Source organism: Vidua macroura, chromosome 6 (genome assembly GCF_024509145.1).
Source record: "Vidua macroura isolate BioBank_ID:100142 chromosome 6, ASM2450914v1, whole genome shotgun sequence".
Taxonomy (NCBI): domain Eukaryota; kingdom Metazoa; phylum Chordata; class Aves; order Passeriformes; family Viduidae; genus Vidua; species Vidua macroura.
Window position 1 is genome coordinate 27,184,295 of NC_071576.1, and position 19,202 is coordinate 27,203,496.

The following is a 19,202-nucleotide window of genomic DNA, read 5'->3' on the forward strand; positions in this document are numbered from 1 at the left end:
TGCAGTAGCAGCACACATTTGTTAAAGGTTAGAAGGTGTTAATCATCCTGTAGATTAAGTTGATCTTACTTTCTCAATGTAGTTGAATTTTCAAAATTTTTTCACTGAAACCCTTAAACCCCTGAGGTTCTTTAATTTCAGCTTGGTTTGGGAGCTGAGTGGGAAGAGGTTATTTCATGCTTTAATATCTGGTGTATACAGGAGACAAAAGATAGGAATAGAGTTTTTCTTACTAGACCATTCACTGAAAATGAGTTGTGATTGACTGTGATTGTCACTTGGTTTCCCTGTTTCTTGTCCAGTCCTCCTTTCCCAGTACTCATAGGATATTTTCTTCCTTTTAAAGCATAGCACAGTGGCTTCTGACTGTGTGTGTCAGAAAAAAAACAAGTATAAAATAACACAGATGGCAATAATTCTTTTTTTTATATTTAAGATTACACTGTCCTGTCATGACTTCAAAGAGACTGAAATTCAGATGCTATTAGTTGTTCATCACGATATTTCTTTAGGTTAAAAATTCCATTATAGTCTTTAATTGCTGGAGTTGTTCCCTCATAGCCGTGGATTTGCAGCGCAGTAAGACCATATCTTGCACCTGTAATACAGTGCTAGTAGGGCTAGTCTAGTGCCCTTGTAAGCTTAGGTGAAGTCACCTCCTTTTCCAATATATCTTCAGACCAAGGAGGTGTGACACTAAGTTTATGTGTAAGTAAAACAAGAACAACAACAAAAAAAAAAAAAAAAAACCAAACCTCAAACCAGAACACTTAATGCATTTGCTCCCAATAGTTCCATGCTCTTCAAATAGCTTTTGTGAGCCATTAGAGTGCATTAATAAAGCCACAACAGGCTTCGATTAGCTTTCATGCATCACTCCTTGATGAGTGTTGTATTTTGAAAAGGAGAGGATATGAATACAGGATGGGGGGTTAAGTATAAATCTTAAGAATTTCAACTATAACTCAAAATATTTCTGTATGCTTGACTAAATTCAGATTGTCTCCAAGGCTAGTCATCTGGTAAACAGTAGTCATCTCAAGTCATGTCTTTTTTATTATCTAGTTACTTATATTGACCTCAGTGCATGTAGTTGTTTGCATGCTGAGGGAATAATGTTGCCAAATCAAATGCCCCCATTTGTATATTACTTGATCCTATAGCACCAGAGAATGGTGTTTTTCTGCAGTACGACAGACTAAAAAATGGAAAGCTTTCCTTCATCAGAGCATGTAAACTTGGAAATCTCCAATAAGTTACAACATTATAAAGAAAAAAAAGTAACATTAAAACATAAAAAGACCCTGACTGTAGTTATTAATTATTGTTCTCTAAAATTTTTGTTTGCTGTTGGGGAGTACTAGTTTAACATAGGGAAATGCACGTCTCCTTACAATGTGTTAGGATTCTCTTGACTGCAGGGGCAAGGAGTATCTTCATTCCCTGGTACCTTTTCTTTTGGTGGGAGGGAGTTGTTTGTTTTTGTTTGTTTAGCTCAGATGTAGTTTCAGTCCAGTTTGCCTGTGCTTTACAAGGCAGAATGAATGGGTTGTTTGATCCTTCTTGGTCTTTAGAAAAGTCCTCTAAAGTCCATGGAAAAAAGGAGGAGCAGCTAGTGAAGTAGTCCGTCTTCTCATGACTTTGATTATATTGACAGTGTGTGTGTATATAAATACACACTTAGAGTAGAGCATCCAGACTCGGTGGGGCAGTGTGTCCATCTACACCTTATGTTTTGAGAGGCTTTGGAGATATGACATTTTCAAACATTGATATATGCTGTCCCATTTCACTACTTTTCCATTATTCCTCTGGCCCATTTTGTGAAATAATCCCACATTTATCCTTTGTAATGATCAAATCCCTTTTCCAAGTCCTTGACTGTGTTTTTCGGAGGCAGGGTTGGGTTTTTTGGTTGTTTATTTTTTGGAAATACATTACTGGTTTACTTTTTTTCTTAGAGATTGCAAGGACCTCTTTGAAGATGTATCAGTTGTTCTCTTACTCTTGCAGTAAGGATATCAAGATCCAATAGATACATGGATAGGGAAAAGAATTTTTAAAAATCAGCTTATATATAAGTAGATTTCTAGTAAGGTGTATGTGATGTCTTCTAAAAGAACCATGATGTTCCAGTCCATTTTTAAAATTAAGACTTCAAAAGCTATGCTTAAGATAGGAAATGTACCTTACTTTTCATAACTTGTGTAAATTCTATACCTTGCATTTTAGCAGACTTCTCTGTACTGCCAAAAACAAAATTAACCTTGAAACAATCCTTTTAAGAAAAAAAGAGAAAAAAAGATAGAATAAACTCTTTTCATGTTTTGAAAAATAAGGATCACTGTATGCAGTTCTGATTATCTCAAATGACTTTTCATCACAACAGTGGTAGATGTTGTTGTGTGGTTGCACATTGCACCCAAAAAATCAAGTCTTCTACATAATCTGGGATATATCATGTGCTAAAATTAAGGATTGCTATTTCAAGTTTTTGGCTTTAATTTCTCTAAGCCCCACATCACCGCAAACACGAGGCAACATAAGTGAGCTAGGTGGGTGAATGCATTACATAATGAGGATTTAAAATATCAAACGACTCTATTTGCTAGGAAATTACCTTTTTTTTCCCCTTTCCTTTTATCCCCTTCTCTTGTCCATTTGGGGAGGGAAATAAATCAGTTTGGTCCAAGTTATGTTTAATGCAGAAATCCAGAATTCCACTCTGTTCTGTTTCCTAAAACAAAATATTTTTTTTTTAATGGAGGTTGTATATAATATGCAGTGTAGTGCTAAATAACTTAAATCTCAGTAAAAATATTGCAGTATTCAGTGTACTCTGAAGTAGGAATATAGCAAACAAAATGCTTTGTAAAAACAAATGTATTGTTATAATGTATGTATATTTTTTTCTTGGTTGGTATTTAAAAAAACCTTAAAAATTCAGGTTACATGTCTGGTATAACACGTTTCTGTGACTTGATTGGAGTTAGGTAAAGTTTGCACTTAGGACAAAAATCTACAGTAATATAATGGAAAAGCAAATGTCTGCACATCTGTAACTCAGAACAGTAAATCTTATTGTCTGAACCTCTTTGTTTTGTTGGTTGGATTTGAATTTGGTTTGAGTGAGTAGTGATAATTCAATCCAGGTTATAGACCTGGTCCAAAAATAGTTATTACAGTACATGTTACACTGTTATCTGGATTATCTGAGTATCTGTCATTTTCAGTCCTGACAGATAAAAGGTAGTAAGATTTGATTAGCTATGGGAGATTTTAATTTCCTGTTAGTGTTCTTGAAATTAGTTTGAGATGTCAAGCTCTTCTGGCCTACAGTTGAGAAACATACATGAACAATTACGTGCTGAAATAGATAGTGTGTAAGATGAAGGATACAATTAGCTTCCATTTGTGTAAGACAGAGGATACCATTAGTTTCCATTCATTCTTAGTTTGCTTATTTTGTTCATCTAATTCAAGTCAGTTTTCTAAACTACCTTTAGGGGAAAAGACAAGTAACCAGATATGTTATTTCTTTATGATGGAGGATTAGGATGGGATGTAGTCTTTAAAGGGTCTGCTTGCTGCATAAATATAAATTGTATTCAAAGCTGTAAATTAGTCTTATGGAGTCACTAGAAGGGCTTGAATTTTTCTGGCAACTCTTCTGGGTTACCTGTAATTACTATTATGCAGTTGTAATTATTGTATTTTAGTCTAACAGTCTACAGGTTAAGCGTATGAATTGGATGTTCACAGTGTATAAATGTAGAGTTCGCATATATTGCTTCACAAAGCAGCTAAGTTATTGTCTCAGATACATTTGAAACTCATTAAAGACTTAAAAAATATTTATGTAATGTTATGTTTAAAATCACGACAAATATCTCTTGAAATTTTGATTAGCTATTTCTATGTACGTGCCTTCACCTGTAGAAGTATTAAAGAACTATGTATGTTTCTTGTCAACCTTAGTCAAGTTACTCATCTGAGGAAGCACCAAGCACCTCAAGCTCATTTTTATTGTGTTTAAGTGATAAACTTTTGACAGCTACAATCTCTTCCTTGGGTGCAGACGACATGATACACAATAAGACATTTCTCTTTCTACAGGGAAGAAGAGTTAGTGTCATTGCACAAAAGGATTAAAATCTGTTCTGAAAATCAAGTCTTTTCTATGTGTTTGATGTTATGTATCATTCCAGCCTGGGTCAAAGGAATCTGTTACAACAGAAAAATTGGCTGGCTGGCCAGATAGGGTTGTAGATGTATATAGATAAATCAATAGATAAATACATACTTAAGATTGAATATATATTAGCTGAATCAAGCATATGCTGTTTTCCAAAAATATGAGGGGATATGTATAAAATCCATATTTTAAAATCCAAGATAAAATTTCTCCTTTCGTTTTCTCTTTTTAAGTTGCCAGCTAATAAAGATGCCTTCCGAAAGACATGGAACCCTAAGTATACGCTACGCAGTCATTTTGATGGAGTGCGAGCATTAGCTTTTCATCCTGTAGAGCCTGTGCTGGTTACAGCCTCTGAGGACCATACTCTAAAACTTTGGAATTTGCAGAAAACGGTTCCTGCCAAAAAGCAAGTATATGGGTTTTATAAAAAATCAGCTGTGTTTTAAATGCCTTTGAAATTGATTAAACTCTTATATTTTCAAGTTTTTCAGTAGAGATTTCATGTGGTATAATAACTATTCTTTTTCTTTCAGGAGTGCCTCTTTAGATGTAGAACCCATCTACACATTTAGGGCCCACATGTGAGTGTTTGACATTATTCATGGCTGATAGAATATATTGTTATGAATGACAATATATTTATCCTGTAGGCAGTTACCAATCAGCTTTTTTCTGTCTCTCAATAGTGGACCGGTATTGTCACTGGCAATTAGTTCCAATGGAGAACAGTGTTTCAGCGGTGGTATTGATGCAACCATCCAGTGGTGGAACATGCCTAGCCCTAGTGTGGATCCATATGATACCTATGGTAAGTACCTTTGAAAAGATAAACAACTTCTGACCATTGTCTTGAACATTATTTTTCCACTTGATGTTAATCTATTTCCTAGAGCTTTTGTGAAGTATTATTGCCATTTCTCAGCTACGCTGTGTGTTTTCAACTACTTATGTGTGGCAAACATGAGTTACTTATTCCTGCTTGCACTGATGATGTGCTTTGTGTAGAACAGTAATAGGGAAACCTAACAATTCCTAAGATTTATGCAGTAAAGAAAAAAATAATAATAACTTACATTTTTGAGAAGCAAAAAATTTTCTATCAGAACTACAACTTCTTAATGATTATTCATTTCTTCTGATGGAAATTTGCCAGAAAACTGACACAAGTGTGCTCAGATTCTATGTCCCATGTTTCTGACTTGCATCTCAGGTCCCTAACTTTAGATATCTTTAATTTTAGATGTCTCTAAAATTAAATAGCTGATAACTGCTTGGAAAACTCTGCATTGATTTAAAAAGCCTCTATAAAAGGCAACTATAAAGTATCAGGGAGATGAAAATAAGATTCCCAGCTCCACAGGAAAAGTTGGTCCTGTTTTTATTATTAGCGTGCTTGAGAGTTTTAGGCCATACCTTTGTGTCATCAGAGTATACTGAATAAAAACTGCATCAAGTAAGCATCCAGTGTTAAAGTGGAAAGCTGATTTTCTGCACCTTGTGCAAAGGAAGGGCTGTGATCAAGCATCTTTAAGATGTTGAATTTGGAAGGAAGAAATAAGAGAGGAGGTGGTAACAAGAATGTATAATTCTGGGAAAAGGGACATAGTTGTTTGAGTTGTTTGTGGAGTTTTTTTCCCTTGGCTGGTTTGGTAGGTTTTTTTGGTTTGAGCTTCTTTGTTTGTTTTCCTGGTTAGCTGGCTGTTTTTTTTAAGAAAGATAGCAGTGGTTGTGCAAAATAACTTGTGTAATATTCTAGCTGTTGCTTAAACTGGAAGGGCAGAGGGAACATGGTTTATGTGGAATTTAATTTATGTTGAGGTACAAGAAATACTTAATGGTTCTTCACTAAAACGGCTTCCTTTCTGATTTTTTTTTTCCAGAGCCAAACGTTCTAGCTGGCACATTAATTGCTCACACAGATGCAGTCTGGGGTCTTGCTTACAGTGGTGTAAAGAATCACTTACTCTCTTGTTCAGCAGATGGCACTATTAGGTTATGGAACCCACCAGAAAAAAATCCCTGTATTTGCACTTACAATGGAGAGAAAGGTAACTTTTTGCAGTGGTTTTGAAAATCTGTTATGAGGCAGCTGATGATGCGTCCAGGCTCATTATCTCCATTTATCCAAACTAGGTAACATAGCTAAAAGAATAACTTGTAATAAAATAATCATGGTGCTGTAGCATTACTTTAAAGAAAAGAGCAAATATCTTCTTTTACTATGACCTTAAATGTTTAAACTGTCAGGAATTTTTAAAGTGGTTCTTTCTAAAGATATTTTTTGCTCTTTCTAGATCATGGAATACCCACATCAGTTGACTTTATAGGTTGTGACCCTGCTCATATGGTGGCATCTTTTAACACTGGCAGCACAGTCATCTATGATTTAGAAACATCCCAGTCAGTGGTAATGTTTTCATCACAAGTAGAATCTGGTAAGTAGAGCTCTCCTGTAATAAATACCTATCTTGAATGAGGTACCTGTTGTATTATTATGGTACCTCATTGTCAAGTAAATAAAAAAGTTTTACTCCTCTACTGCATCATTCAGTTTGAAAGATGGTTAGAGGCTTAGAACAAACACTATGGAAAGGTGTTTTAACCCCTCTATTCTGCTGTTGTGAAACCCTGTCTGGAATGCTGCATTCATCTCTGGGGCCCCAGCATAAGAAGGACATAGACCTGTTGGACTGAGTCCAGAGCAAGGCCATGAAGATGATCCCAGAGCTGGATGACCTCTCCTGTGAAGAGGGGCTGTGAAAGGGTTGTGGTTGTTCAGTCTGGAGAAGGTTCTTGGGAGATATTATTGTTATCTTCGAGTACCAAAAGGAGCCTACAAGAAACTTGGAGAGGAACTTGTTTGTACAAGGGCATGTGGTGACAAGACAAAGGGGAATGGCATCAAACTGAAAGAGAGTAGATTTAGATTAGGTATTAGGAAAAAGTTCTTTACTGTGAGAGTGGTGAGACACTGGCACAGCTCACTGAGAGAAATTTGGGATGCTCCATCCCTGGGAAATGTTCTAGGCCAGGTTGAATGTGGCTTTAAACAATCTGGTTTAGTGGATGGTGGCCCTGCCTGTGGCAGGAGGGATTGGAACTTGATGATGTTAAAGGTCCCTTCCATCCAAGTGATTTTATTACTCTATTTTCAGGATTTGAAAGTAGTTAGAGGTAGTGAAAGCAATAATTATTGTTCTCTAAGATTTCTTAAGATTCAGTTTTCTGATGTATATATTAAACCACAGTTTTCATTATATAGGCTTGACATGGAGAATGTCAAGACAAGTAGGTGAATAATAGGTGAATTAAAGACAATATTTAATTCAGTGTCAAATTCTGCACAGCTTGGAATTAAACACACTTTCTGGTAGAAGTTTGTATAAATCCTGTTGTTGCAAATAAGTTTTACAAGAGAGGTAACTCATCAAGAATTAATTGCATATATTTGATGAAACTATATGGAGGAGACTTCTTTTTGTGAACCTCCTCACGTGCTTTGTAAGGAAAACCTCCAGTTTGTGCTCATTCCTTTCTATAAAATGTGATCTAAAAGAATAATGCAAGGGGAGAATCTGCTTCTCCCCTCTAAGTAGTGTAGTTCACTTTAATAATTGAACTTATAGACTTCAACACAGGTTATAAAACTGTGTAAAAGCTGTCTTATAGATACCTTTTGCAAAGCCTGGAATTGAAGTGAGAAGGAGCATCACAATTTGGAGAAATACCTTTTCTAGTTTGAAGAGAGGCTTTTACATGGATTCAAGAAAAATTAAGCACAGAAATTAAGATACCAAGATAGTTTTTTAAAAGAGTATCCTGTAGACTTCTAAAGAAATTTTAAACCATTCATTGCTTAAATTGAAGTCACAAATGTGTGTGACAGAATCTAAGATGGTTAGGTTGACTTCAGTTACTTGTATTCTCTGGTCTAGTAGAAGGTGTCCCTTCCAACTCAAACCACTCTGTGCCTCCCCTCAAACGAAATATATTTTGATGCAGAGGTGTAAGAGCTGTGTGCTAAACGTAGATTACTCATGCTACAGTCTGTTTCTACTTGGCTAGTGCTGCCCTGAGTACTTGCTGGGTTTTATCTCTCAGTAATCTTTCATGGGTGTAAACTACTTGTAAGCTTTAACCTTACAGTGCTTTGACTAGACTCTACTTCACTTTGCCCCATCCTGTGAAGCAAGAAGCTTTATTTCTTAGGAGATCCATTGGTCCTAAGATATTACTTACATAATGTTAAATAATATGGTAATCTACAGTGTAATGCTAAAATACTGTCATTTTAACTTTAACATTTTCTTCAAGGCAGATGAATATTCTTTTATTTTATTTTCAGGTGTACAATCAAATAATCATATTAACAAAGTAGTAAGTCATCCCACACTTCCTGTAACTATTACAGCACATGAAGATAGACACATCAAATTTTTTGACAACAAAACGGGTAAGGGTAAAGAGAACCTAATTTGTATACATGAATATGTCTAAAGAAATCTGGATGACATAGGGAGAATTCATTTGTAGAAAACTTACTAGTGATGTAGTCTTACATAAAACAGAACTTTTGGTATTTCTAAGATTAAACCTTTTCAGTACCTTCTCTGTGAAATAGTGATACCTGTTGCAATTGTGACTTCAGAAGTCAGAAAACACTCTCAAAACAGGCAGAGATAGTTGTGAGGGACAAGAAAGTGGTCTTTAATTTAGAGATTTCCTAATTTATAAAGTATATCTGCTTTGTTCCTTGTTTGATCATTTCCATGCTTTTAACTGTAAGCATGTGTCAGTTATGTTTTTCAACTCTCAGTAGTAAAAAAGACTATTAGGGCAAGAAATAACCCTAAATTCATTGTGGTACTCAAATCCTGTGTTATACTTAAGTTGTTGATATGGTTTATAAAACAGAAAAGGATCTGGAAGAAAGAAGGTAAAGAAGGCTATAGGAGAAAGCTGCACTGTCTCTCATGACAAAAACATTAAAATAATTGTAAGAACAAACTTAAACTTCCTATTTGTGAAATTTTGTGTCACTTCCTACATGTTACCTATCAAAGTCGGAAGGGAAAAACATCAAGCTCACTTGAAGTAAGCATATGCAAAACACCTGTTTGAAGTGTGTTTGGTTTGGTCCTAGTAGGGGATGGTGTTCCTGGGATTTTTGTTTCCTAAATCAAAAAAGCTGGCCTTTTTTTCCACTTTGCACCTGCCATGAATGTATGTATTTGAATTGTGGTCATTAAATGCATTACATTGACATTGCTGAAATTAAGATTTGTTACTTCAAAGAAACAAAGAGTAAGGAAAAAAAAATCTGCATGAAGAAAGAATTGGGTTGAAGATGAAAAACAAAAAAAATGATCTTTTTTGCGGAATAAAATATCTGTGTGTCTGAATGTATCAGCAATATTTCAACATAGTCATCTGAACAGGGAACAGTATATTGGCAGTTAACTGACATTCATTAATTCATATTATTAAAAAATGAAGGCTGACAAGGAAGAACTGGAGATCTTAAAAGACATAAAAGCAGGCAAATTAAATTCCATGTGGATAAATTTGAAATTACACATGTAAGGAAAAAGAAACATTTTAATATAAAGTAATAATTACTGGGCTAACTGGTCTTATTCAAAGTAAAACCTTGGAGTTACAATAATAGGTTAGATAAAAATACAAGTTCGTTGCTTAGTCAGAATAGTAAAATGCGTATTAGAAGGAGGGAAAGGAATAAAAGGCAAAAGGGAACATTTTTAATACCTTTGTATGAATACCTTTAATGAAGTCTCCCTTACCTCAAAGGGGGTAAAGCCAAATTAATATGTTTCAGAGGATGTTTAGAAAGATGATCAAAGATCTTCAGTAGCTTTTAGCTTCTTCAGGAAGAATATTAGAAACTGAATAGGCTGAGATTCTTCAGGAAGAGGAGCAACTGAACAAAGCTGATATATGTTCTTCATGTTGGTCATGGTCTTACAGGGATTTTTTTGCTCTCTTTTTCAACACATGAACTGAGGTTCGGTTGCTAATCCCTAACAGGTGACAGACTCAAAACAGGAGAGAGGCAGTGATTCTTCTGTGTGGTTAAACATTCTAGAACTCCTTCCAAGAAGCATCATGAGGTGGTAAAAGATGTTGTTAGGAGTCCAGGAACAGAGGTCAACATGAAGAAAAAGAGTACTTGCGTTAAGAGTACTTGAATGCTGAGATAACTGTTCTGGTTTGTGACATAACCAAACAGTTAATTATTAGAAGCTGGAGAGTATTTTAGGCAAGCATCACCTATAGTTGCCTTATTTTTCCTCCTAGCAATGACAGAGAAAGATGGACCATTGATATGGCTTAGTAAGTCTCATTTTACAAAGCTTCATCAACACTCTCCTACTGGGGCAGTTGTTAGGACGTGTAGTCATTTTAGGTCTTCATTGTTATTGCTACCAATAAAGATGCCAAGTGGATAAAGATTGTTTACAATGGGAATACCTTTTTGAGAGTTGTGTGTCATTTGCCCTTATGTTTACACCAGAGCCTGCAGTTGAAACTTTGTAATTTCTAATGGAATAGGAACATTCAAATATTACTGGAATCTAAATAAGCATGTTGTCTTATATTATGTTTACGGGGAATGGGTTGATGATTTTTAAATAAACAGTACCTTCACAGGAAATTCACTGTTTATTTTTCTTTTAGGTAAAATGATCCATTCTATGGTTGCTCACTTGGATGCTGTCACGAGTCTAGCTGTAGATCCTAATGGAATCTATTTAATGTCTGGAAGTAAGGGGGTTTTTTTGCATATTCTAAATGTTCTATATAAATTATGCATTTATAATGCACTGGATTTCTGACAAATATAACCTTGTCTTTTTCCTTTCTTTCTTTCCTAAACAGGCCATGATTGTTCCATTAGGTTGTGGAATTTGGACAGCAAGACATGTGTGCAAGAAATAACAGCTCATAGGAAAAAGCTGGATGAATCAATTTATGATGTAGCATTTCATCCATCAAAAGCATATATTGCCAGTGCAGGAGCTGATGCCCTTGCCAAAGTATTTGTGTGACATAGTAGAACAAACCTGCATCATAACAGCAGGTCTGTTTGGACAAAAAAGAGGGAATGCGTCACTGCCATCAAGTATAAGGTTACCAATAAGACACTACATCTGATCTGCCTGAGTGAAGGCTCTTAAGTGGGGCAGAAGTAGAAGTTGGTGAAAAGTCACCACATCCTGAACAATGTCAGGCTCATTCATTTAACTGTAATTACTGTATTTGGGGGGTGGGGTGGGGACAAATACAAAAAAGAAAACCAGTATTTGTAGCCTTGACTGGATATGAACTGAGCGTATGTCTGTTCTTTAGGTGTCTTTAAGCAAACGTGGAGTCTGATCTTACAAAAGACTTTTATTTTGGACTCTGTGTGCTGCCTTAGGGTTAGGAATGTGGTGCTCTTGTGGGGGGAAGTGAGCTCCAAGAGTAGCTTTCTTTTCATCTCTTAGTAATCTTCTGTTTATCAGTTGAATGCCACAGATTCCCCTTTTAAACTTTTATTTTGCTTTAAAGAAAAGGAAATTTAACTTAAAATATTTTAGCATTAGTTGCACAAAATGTTTGGATAAAATTCTAGTTTTTATAAGTCTTTTTATATATTTAGCCTGTCACAACAGTGCTCAAGATTGTATTGATAATGTTTTTCTGCATTATAGAACCCTAAAACACAGAGATCTCACTGACCCGCTGCCGTGTAACCACAATCTTCCCTTCTTTTGCCTAATACAGCTCAGCTAAGTCCTTGCTTAAGGATGCTAATTCATCATCATCACATAACTGTCTTCATAAATAAAGGACTGTAAAATGTGTTCAAATGAAACACAGAGGGGTTAACACCCCTGAATGAACTCTTAAAAAAAAATTGATCTTGGCATCCTATCACTATGTGATATTTTGTACATCTTACTGTATTTACGAGTTTATTTATCAAGGATTACCCATCTTGCTAATGGCCTATTGTTATTTATTTCACTTTTTGTTGGTCTTTATATCCTTTTATGTAGTGTGTTAAAGGGCCCTGTATATCTGTTATGGCACTCTTTGAACAGTCTAAAATAGATGAAAAAATGGGACATTTGATAATTCTAAAGTTGCAAACCAAGAAATTCTTCTTCCTCTGGTTAAGTACCTGGAGTGGAGTTGATTCCAAAAAACCAATCTTGTTTCAGAACCCTTGGAGTGAAAATTATTTTTATTTGCATTTCAAATAGAATACAAAAGTAGTTAATTAAAGATTCATAAATCTGCTGTGTTTTGACTAGTTACTCCCTGCTTTTATTTTATTTTTCAGATGTGCTTCAGTTTATGGTGTAACTAAAAATTTTGTTTGTGTAATGCATGATTAATACAAAAAAGTATTTTTTCTAGTCTTCCACAAAACTTTTCTGATCAGTTTGCGAGTTTTGATGAGTTTTGTAAGGTTTCTGTTTTACAAACTATGAATCAGCAAATTTTTAAGATTGTACCGCATAGCAAAAGTACAGCTGTTGAAAAATAATGTATATAAAATGCATATAATAAATATTAAATGGTGTACCTGTATGTTACTGTTGGCTACATTATTTTGTGTTGCACAGTTTGAAAGAGTCATTCTACAAATTACTAAATTAGGTTTCAATTTTAGCAAAATGACCATTTGTTTATTATGCTTATAAGCTGCTTTGCTTTTGCAAGATTGTAATAGTTGTCTGGATGTTGAGCAACTGTTCAGTTTCAAGCAGCAGTACCCACATATAAGAACATGTTTTCACAATGTTTTAAAAGATTTTTACAAGAAAAAAATTGAAAATTGCTGGTGTATTATTGCAGCCCTTCTAAGATGATAATCTCAGTATTTTTTCATTAGCTTTGCATATGAAGTGATTTAGGAGCCAAAAAGATACTCTGTTTTTATTTCAAACTGCCACTGAATAGTTGTGTTGAATTTAAAAAAAAAAAAAACAACTAATTTTAAATGTCTAAAATTTGCCCATATACCGTACCCTTGTCCATTTCTTTCCAAGTCCTCCCATAAAGTTGATGAACAAAAAACTAAACCTATTCTGTGATGAGTCACTTTGCTCAAAGTGTATCAGCAGAAACAGAGTACCATAATATGAATATTTTAATGTAAAGTAGTATGTTTAGGTATAAGTTAACTAAAGCTAGAACATGTTCCTATAAGTGGTTTAACTGCATTGTTCCATGTAAGTTTCCAGTTTTCCAGTAAGAATGTATTTCATGCCATCTCATGTCAAGCAAATTAGACCTAAAAAAACAAAAAAAAAAGGAAAGAGGTGCTCATGATAGGCAGTTACATTTTGGAATTAATTTTGTTTTAGTAATAATGTTACATTGCTTGAAATGTTACAGTAAATTATGATTGTGTAGGACTTGGAGAATTTTGTCCTTTATCATGAAGATTGAGGTGAGGCCTTCCAGTAATTGCTTGTAGGACACTAAGACTTTACTTCTGAAAGTAACATTCAGCTGATTTGCACTTTTTGTTCTTTCCAGTCTAAAGCATTCAACTAATCAACAGACAAGAGAGTATTTGAATTTTATCGGAAGTAATTTAATAATTGCCTTTTCTGAAGCCAAACATTGTTTCTGGCAGCTTTTCCAGACTGCTGCATTTTAATGCTTAAATAAAATGTGATTGTTTAATAAACATTACCATGCATAACATTTACCTTTTTTTTTAATTGTATTAAAATTGAAATGATTAAAAAAAAATTTGCTTATTTTTCTTAATTGAACTCTTAATGATCATCTTAGTTGACTAATGCATAGTGGATCGAATGCTGTAGTAAGGCATCGGTTATTGAATATTACCAATAATTTCTAATACATCTTAGTTTATTTGTTGTGGGGTATAACATGCTGAAACCTTTATTTGCTGGTTTTGTGTTTTTTGAAATGGAAGAGCTGTAGTACTGGTGATGGGGAAAATGATAGTACTGAAAGAAATGGTTTTATTTAGCAAAAACGCCTCAGCTTATGAAAGCATTTACTTCTCTTTGTGAGATCCAAAGGACTGGTGCTCAGAACCTGAATGGAAAGATATCCGAATATGTTTAATAATACCTGTAGCATTTAGGGTGTGATTGATAAGTCTGTGTTACCAGCCTTAGTCTCCATCTTGCTTTTTATTGTGGGAAGTGTTTTAAGCAGATCAGTGGTGACTGTAGTCCACTGTAGCGTAAACAGTAGTATGCCATCCACAGAAATAGCGAATACACATGAAAAAGAGTGCAACAAGCCCTGGTTAAGGACCTTCCCTAATTGAGAAATACTAAGGACAAATTTATTTGCCAGGAGAAAATGGGTAGATTTTCCAAGTGGAAAAACTGGGTTTGAAGTTAACACTATCCGTGGCCATCCATTTCACATATTGTATGCTAATTTATTTTGAAACTGATAGCGCACACTGTCCAGGCATGCTCTTATTATTATGTGTTTAACTTACTTTGAAACTATTTGCACTCTGCTCCAGCACTTCCCATCTCACGTCAGTGGAAAGCCCCTTGCTCACACACTGCTGACTCCTTGCATTTTTGTTCTGTTTGGTTTCATAGACTCATAGAAAGGCTTGGGAGGGAAGCGACATTGGAAATAATCTAGTTTAAGCCTGTACCTCCACCATGGACAGGGGCAGCTTCCACTAAACAGGGTTTTTATTGCCCCATCCAACCTGGCTTAGAACACTTCCAGGGCTGGGGCATCCACAACCTGTGTGCCAGTCACTCACCACGCTCACAGTAAAGAATTATTTTCTAGTATCCAATTTAACCTGTTCTCTTTGAAGCAGTTTCCCCTTGACTTGTCACCACATGCTCTTGTAGAAAGTCCCTCTCCAGCATTCTTACAGGCTCCCTTCAGCTGCTGGAAGGCCATCATTAGGTTAGCCCAAAGCCTTCTCTTCTCCAGGTTGACCAGTCCCAACACTCTGAGACAAGCTCCATCCCTTTGATCATCTTGGTGACTTCCTCTGGAGTCACTCCAGCAGCTCCGTGTCCTTCCTGTGCTGGCAGCCCAGAGCTGATGCAGCACTGCAGGTGGGCTCTCACCAGAGCAGAGCAGAGGGGCAGAATCCCCTCCCTGGCCCTGCTGCCCACACTGCTTTGGATGCAGCCCAGGACACGTTTGGCTCTCTGGGCTGGGAGTGCCCATGGCTGGGTCATGTCAGCCTCTCAGCCAGCAGCACCCCCAAGTCCTTCTGGGCAGGGCTGCTCTGGGTCTGTTCATCCCCAGCCTGTGCTGGTACTGGGGGTTGCCCTGACCCAGGTACAGCACCAGCACCTGGTCTTGTTAAAGCTCAGGAGATTCTTGTGGGCACACTTCTTGACCCTGTCCAGGTCCCTCTGGATGGCATCCCATGGTATCCCTCAGGTGTGTCAACCACATCACTCAGCTTGTCACTGCAGTGCATGAGTGTGTCTTTATATATCTCTATATATACACACTCATGTGTATTTATGTTCTGCCTTTAAGAACTTTTTACAAAAAGAAATAACAAAAGTGGAAGGCTTCAGAATTGTTTTGAAATGCTACTTCTGAGATGAGCGAGTGTTTTAAGAATGTTCCATTTTCATAATTGCTCTGTTGATACTTTGACCATGTGCACCCTTGAGGCTTATGAAGATTAAATTAGTAACAAATTTTTAAAAATAAATAGTTCAAGCTACAACAACTTTAAAATGTCATAAAAATGTGTTGGCTTGTTTATAATTTTTAATATAGAAACAAACATTAAGTTGATGATATAAAACAACAGGCTTTCTTTTTAGTCGTTTTCTTATCTCTTTCTCCTGGAAGCTCATGTCATATTCCAGCTGACTGGAGAGGATAAGCTCCGTGCAGTCTTGTGTGTGTGTGTGTGAGTTGCTGGGGCCGGCTGGGCTGTGATAGCCACTTCTGGCCTGGAACAGAGCAGGGTGCAAGAGTCCCACAGCAAGCTGTGAGAAGGCAGGGCAGGAGAGGTTTTGCTCTCTGTGCCTTCAGACATCATGGTGTTGGCAGAGAGGGAGAGCTGCTTGTGTTGTCATGGTGTTCCCTGAAGCTTGTCTCCACCTCACCTTGGCTGTTGGGAAGCTCTCATTGATCCTGGTCTATCTGGAGTGGTTGATTGCATCTGGGCACTTCTCAGACCGTGCCTGATGACTGCTGGAGTTTTGCTCATGCTGGAGTTTTGCTTAGCAGTTGGCCAAGGATATGTGGTTTTCCATTATGAAAGGAGGGCTGCCGAAAGTGATGATACTTTTGAGTGACTTTGTGGTGACTGGCTTCATTGCCTTTTTTAAGCACCTTTTTTTCTATTGTTTCAAGTTTAATTGTTTTTATATTCTTTCCAGTTGCTCTTTTGTACCTTGAAATGAGTGGGTGTCTGTTTTCTCATTTGTGGGCAGCTGGGGGCAGGAGCTTAAAACCAGAAGCTGTTGAAAGGGCCTGCAGCTGCTCTGCATGCACTGGTGCTGTGTTGGAGTCTGAATCGTGGCTCTGTCTTACATGCCTTGTGCTTTTGGTGGACTGCCTGGTAGCCAGAGGTTTCCCCTGGATTCCCTCTGCTGGAGTTTTCTAGTGTTAGAAATACTATTATACCTTAACAATAGCAAGTCTTTTTAAAATACTGATACATCCCAGGTGACTGACTCTGCTAATCTTAATAAACATCGTTTTCTGTGAAGTTTTAGCTGGCAGGTGCTGTACAGAAGAATTTATTAGAGGCTGGAAATATTTTCCCCAGTTTGACTGGGGAACTCTAACACCTGACTGTTTCCATGGTGCACATGCATATTCTGTCAGAAATCTTTTTTTTTGGCAGATATTTGGGCTTAACAGAAGCAACTGATCGTGGTCACTTTCTCCTAATTGTTTGTGTTAGTCTAGTCTCTGTTCAGATTTGTGCAAATCTGACCACTGGAGAGTAAATTTCACATTGATATATTTGCAACCAGCATGTTGTGCCAGACTGGTCTGGGTTTTTTTTTTTTTTTTTCTAAACTGGCTCCTAGTCCTCACCAGAATTTAGTTCAACAAATTTGTGTATCTCACCTAATTTAGAGTGTTTAGATGAGAGAAAGCTGTTTTCCATCTACCTTTTCTGAACAAGTAATATATTCTTAAAATACCCAAGGGTGTCGAGAATTTCAGAAACTACATAATAGTGAATTTGCTTTTCATTTGAAAAGAAATACTATTTGGAATATATAGTTTGTTTGATTTGGAACTTATCAAAACTTTCAAAGTAGTGCTAAGTTAGTAATTTTTGTGATTTTCCCATCTAATTTAAAGTATTTTCCTAAATCTTGCCAGTCTTTTTCTCAATCTTTTGACTTCTTGTTGTCTCTAACTTGTATTCTTTGGCAGATAATTGTTTATCATACTTGTAATCTGATCACATCCACCAGGGCAGAAAAATAGTTTTATATCCTTTTGCTTACATTCTGCCATACTCCAATCGCCGTTAAGTAGTAAAGGCCATATCTGACCTCGGCAAAGGTTGGAAAAGTTTCGTTAACATTTGCTAGCAAAAACAGCAGTGCAGGATTCCCATGCTGGCGTCTTAGGAACTGGTCCAGTGTGAAGTTCAGCTGTAGGTTCAGTTCTAGCCTGGGGCTGAGGGTCTATTCAAGCTGACAGCGCCGGGCTCCCAGGAGCTGCTTGGCAGCGGGGAGCGATGCTACCTGCTCCTTCTGGCTGTGGCAAACCCTAACCCTTCCCTTCATTGTCCTGGCATGGCTCAAGAGTGACCCTGCTGCTATTGACAGCCAGCTGCTCTGGGTGTGGAATGGCAGAGACAAATAGGACACAATATTTGTTTGTGTATAGATGCAGATGAATGTAAGCAAATCAGAAAGTAATAAAATAGTAAATACCCTTATAATTTCATGAAAGCAGCTTATGATCAAGGACACTTCACTAAGCAGACTTGATTGTTTGAAAGGAAAGGAAATTTTGATCCTAATGAGATTAAATTTAAAGTGGTCATTTGCTTCAAAGCAGAGATTAAGTCCTGGGTTTTAATCATAGACAGCAAATTTTCAGAACCTATTCTTCCTTCAGCTGAAGCTAGAGGCAAAATTTTTGAGACCAATGAGGGCAAAAGAATGCACGCTCCAGTTAGTAGACATATATAACTGAGAAGTGGCTCATACTTCAGTTATAAACTATTTGCTGGAAGTTTCCATGTGTTTGGTGTCTCTATTTGGATGACAGGTGATCACAAGATATTCAGCCACGTTCTGCTTCCACTTCCCAAAAATACCACTTATGTTTACTGTCCCAGGACCAAACCAAAACCATTGATTTTATTAGGCTGTGGATTTAAGTCCCCAGTTTCCAGGCAGTTTGCTTAAGAATAAAGTTGATTGTCTTTGACAGTGTGCTCAGGCCTTCTGTGACACTTGCATGGAACAGAAATTTTCTGTCATTTTTTTTTTGTGGCTTTGATACTTTCTGGAGCTGACTTACCCTTCAAGGTAATGAAAGGAAGGAAAATGCTGACAAAATTGATGGAGCTAGGTAGTGATATCAAGAATTGCCCCATAAGGAAAAAAGCTTAAAAGCAAGGCATAAGCAGTTGTTCCCGCTTCTCTTCTTCAGAAAAGGGAAGGTAAAAATACTGTATTTTATGGGGCCATGCCTAATAGAAGGGAAGCTTACTGACAACACTAATATGAAAGGCAAATGGAAGTAATTAAAATATTTACTGGAGAATCTACTGTTCTGATGAGACTATACAAACGTGCCAAAAAATCCAACCCTGTTCTTCTTTCTTTCTTCCCACTTCAAAATTGCTTTAAAAGTTGTAGAGAATTATAATTGTTGACTTTTGATGCAAATTATTTTGGCTCATTTCTGCATAGCTCTTTATTGGCACTGGTTTTAAAAGGCATAATACTTCTAAAGTAACTGTTTTCTCTTAAGAATGTTAGGATGGTCTTTCTTTTGGGTCTTTCTCATTCCC

At 36.6% G+C, this 19,202-nt stretch overlaps 1 protein-coding gene across 5 annotated transcripts in view; it reads left to right on the top strand.

Annotated features, from left to right (window-relative positions):
* Window positions 1-12,796, top strand: part of STRN3 (striatin 3) — a 59,869-nt gene extending 47,073 nt beyond the window's left edge. For all 5 annotated transcript variants that reach the window (XM_053980173.1, XM_053980172.1, XM_053980174.1 and 2 more), the window contains 8 exons: window positions 4,429-4,604; window positions 4,732-4,779; window positions 4,885-5,006; window positions 6,079-6,246; window positions 6,493-6,633; window positions 8,544-8,651; window positions 10,895-10,981; window positions 11,096-12,796. In XM_053980173.1, coding sequence (XP_053836148.1) covers window positions 4,429-4,604; window positions 4,732-4,779; window positions 4,885-5,006; window positions 6,079-6,246; window positions 6,493-6,633; window positions 8,544-8,651; window positions 10,895-10,981; window positions 11,096-11,265 — 1,020 coding nt within the window. In that variant the 3' untranslated portion in view covers window positions 11,266-12,796. The remainder of the gene's footprint in view (window positions 1-4,428; window positions 4,605-4,731; window positions 4,780-4,884; window positions 5,007-6,078; window positions 6,247-6,492; window positions 6,634-8,543; window positions 8,652-10,894; window positions 10,982-11,095) is intronic.
* The last annotated feature ends 6,406 nt before the right edge of the window (window positions 12,797-19,202 follow it).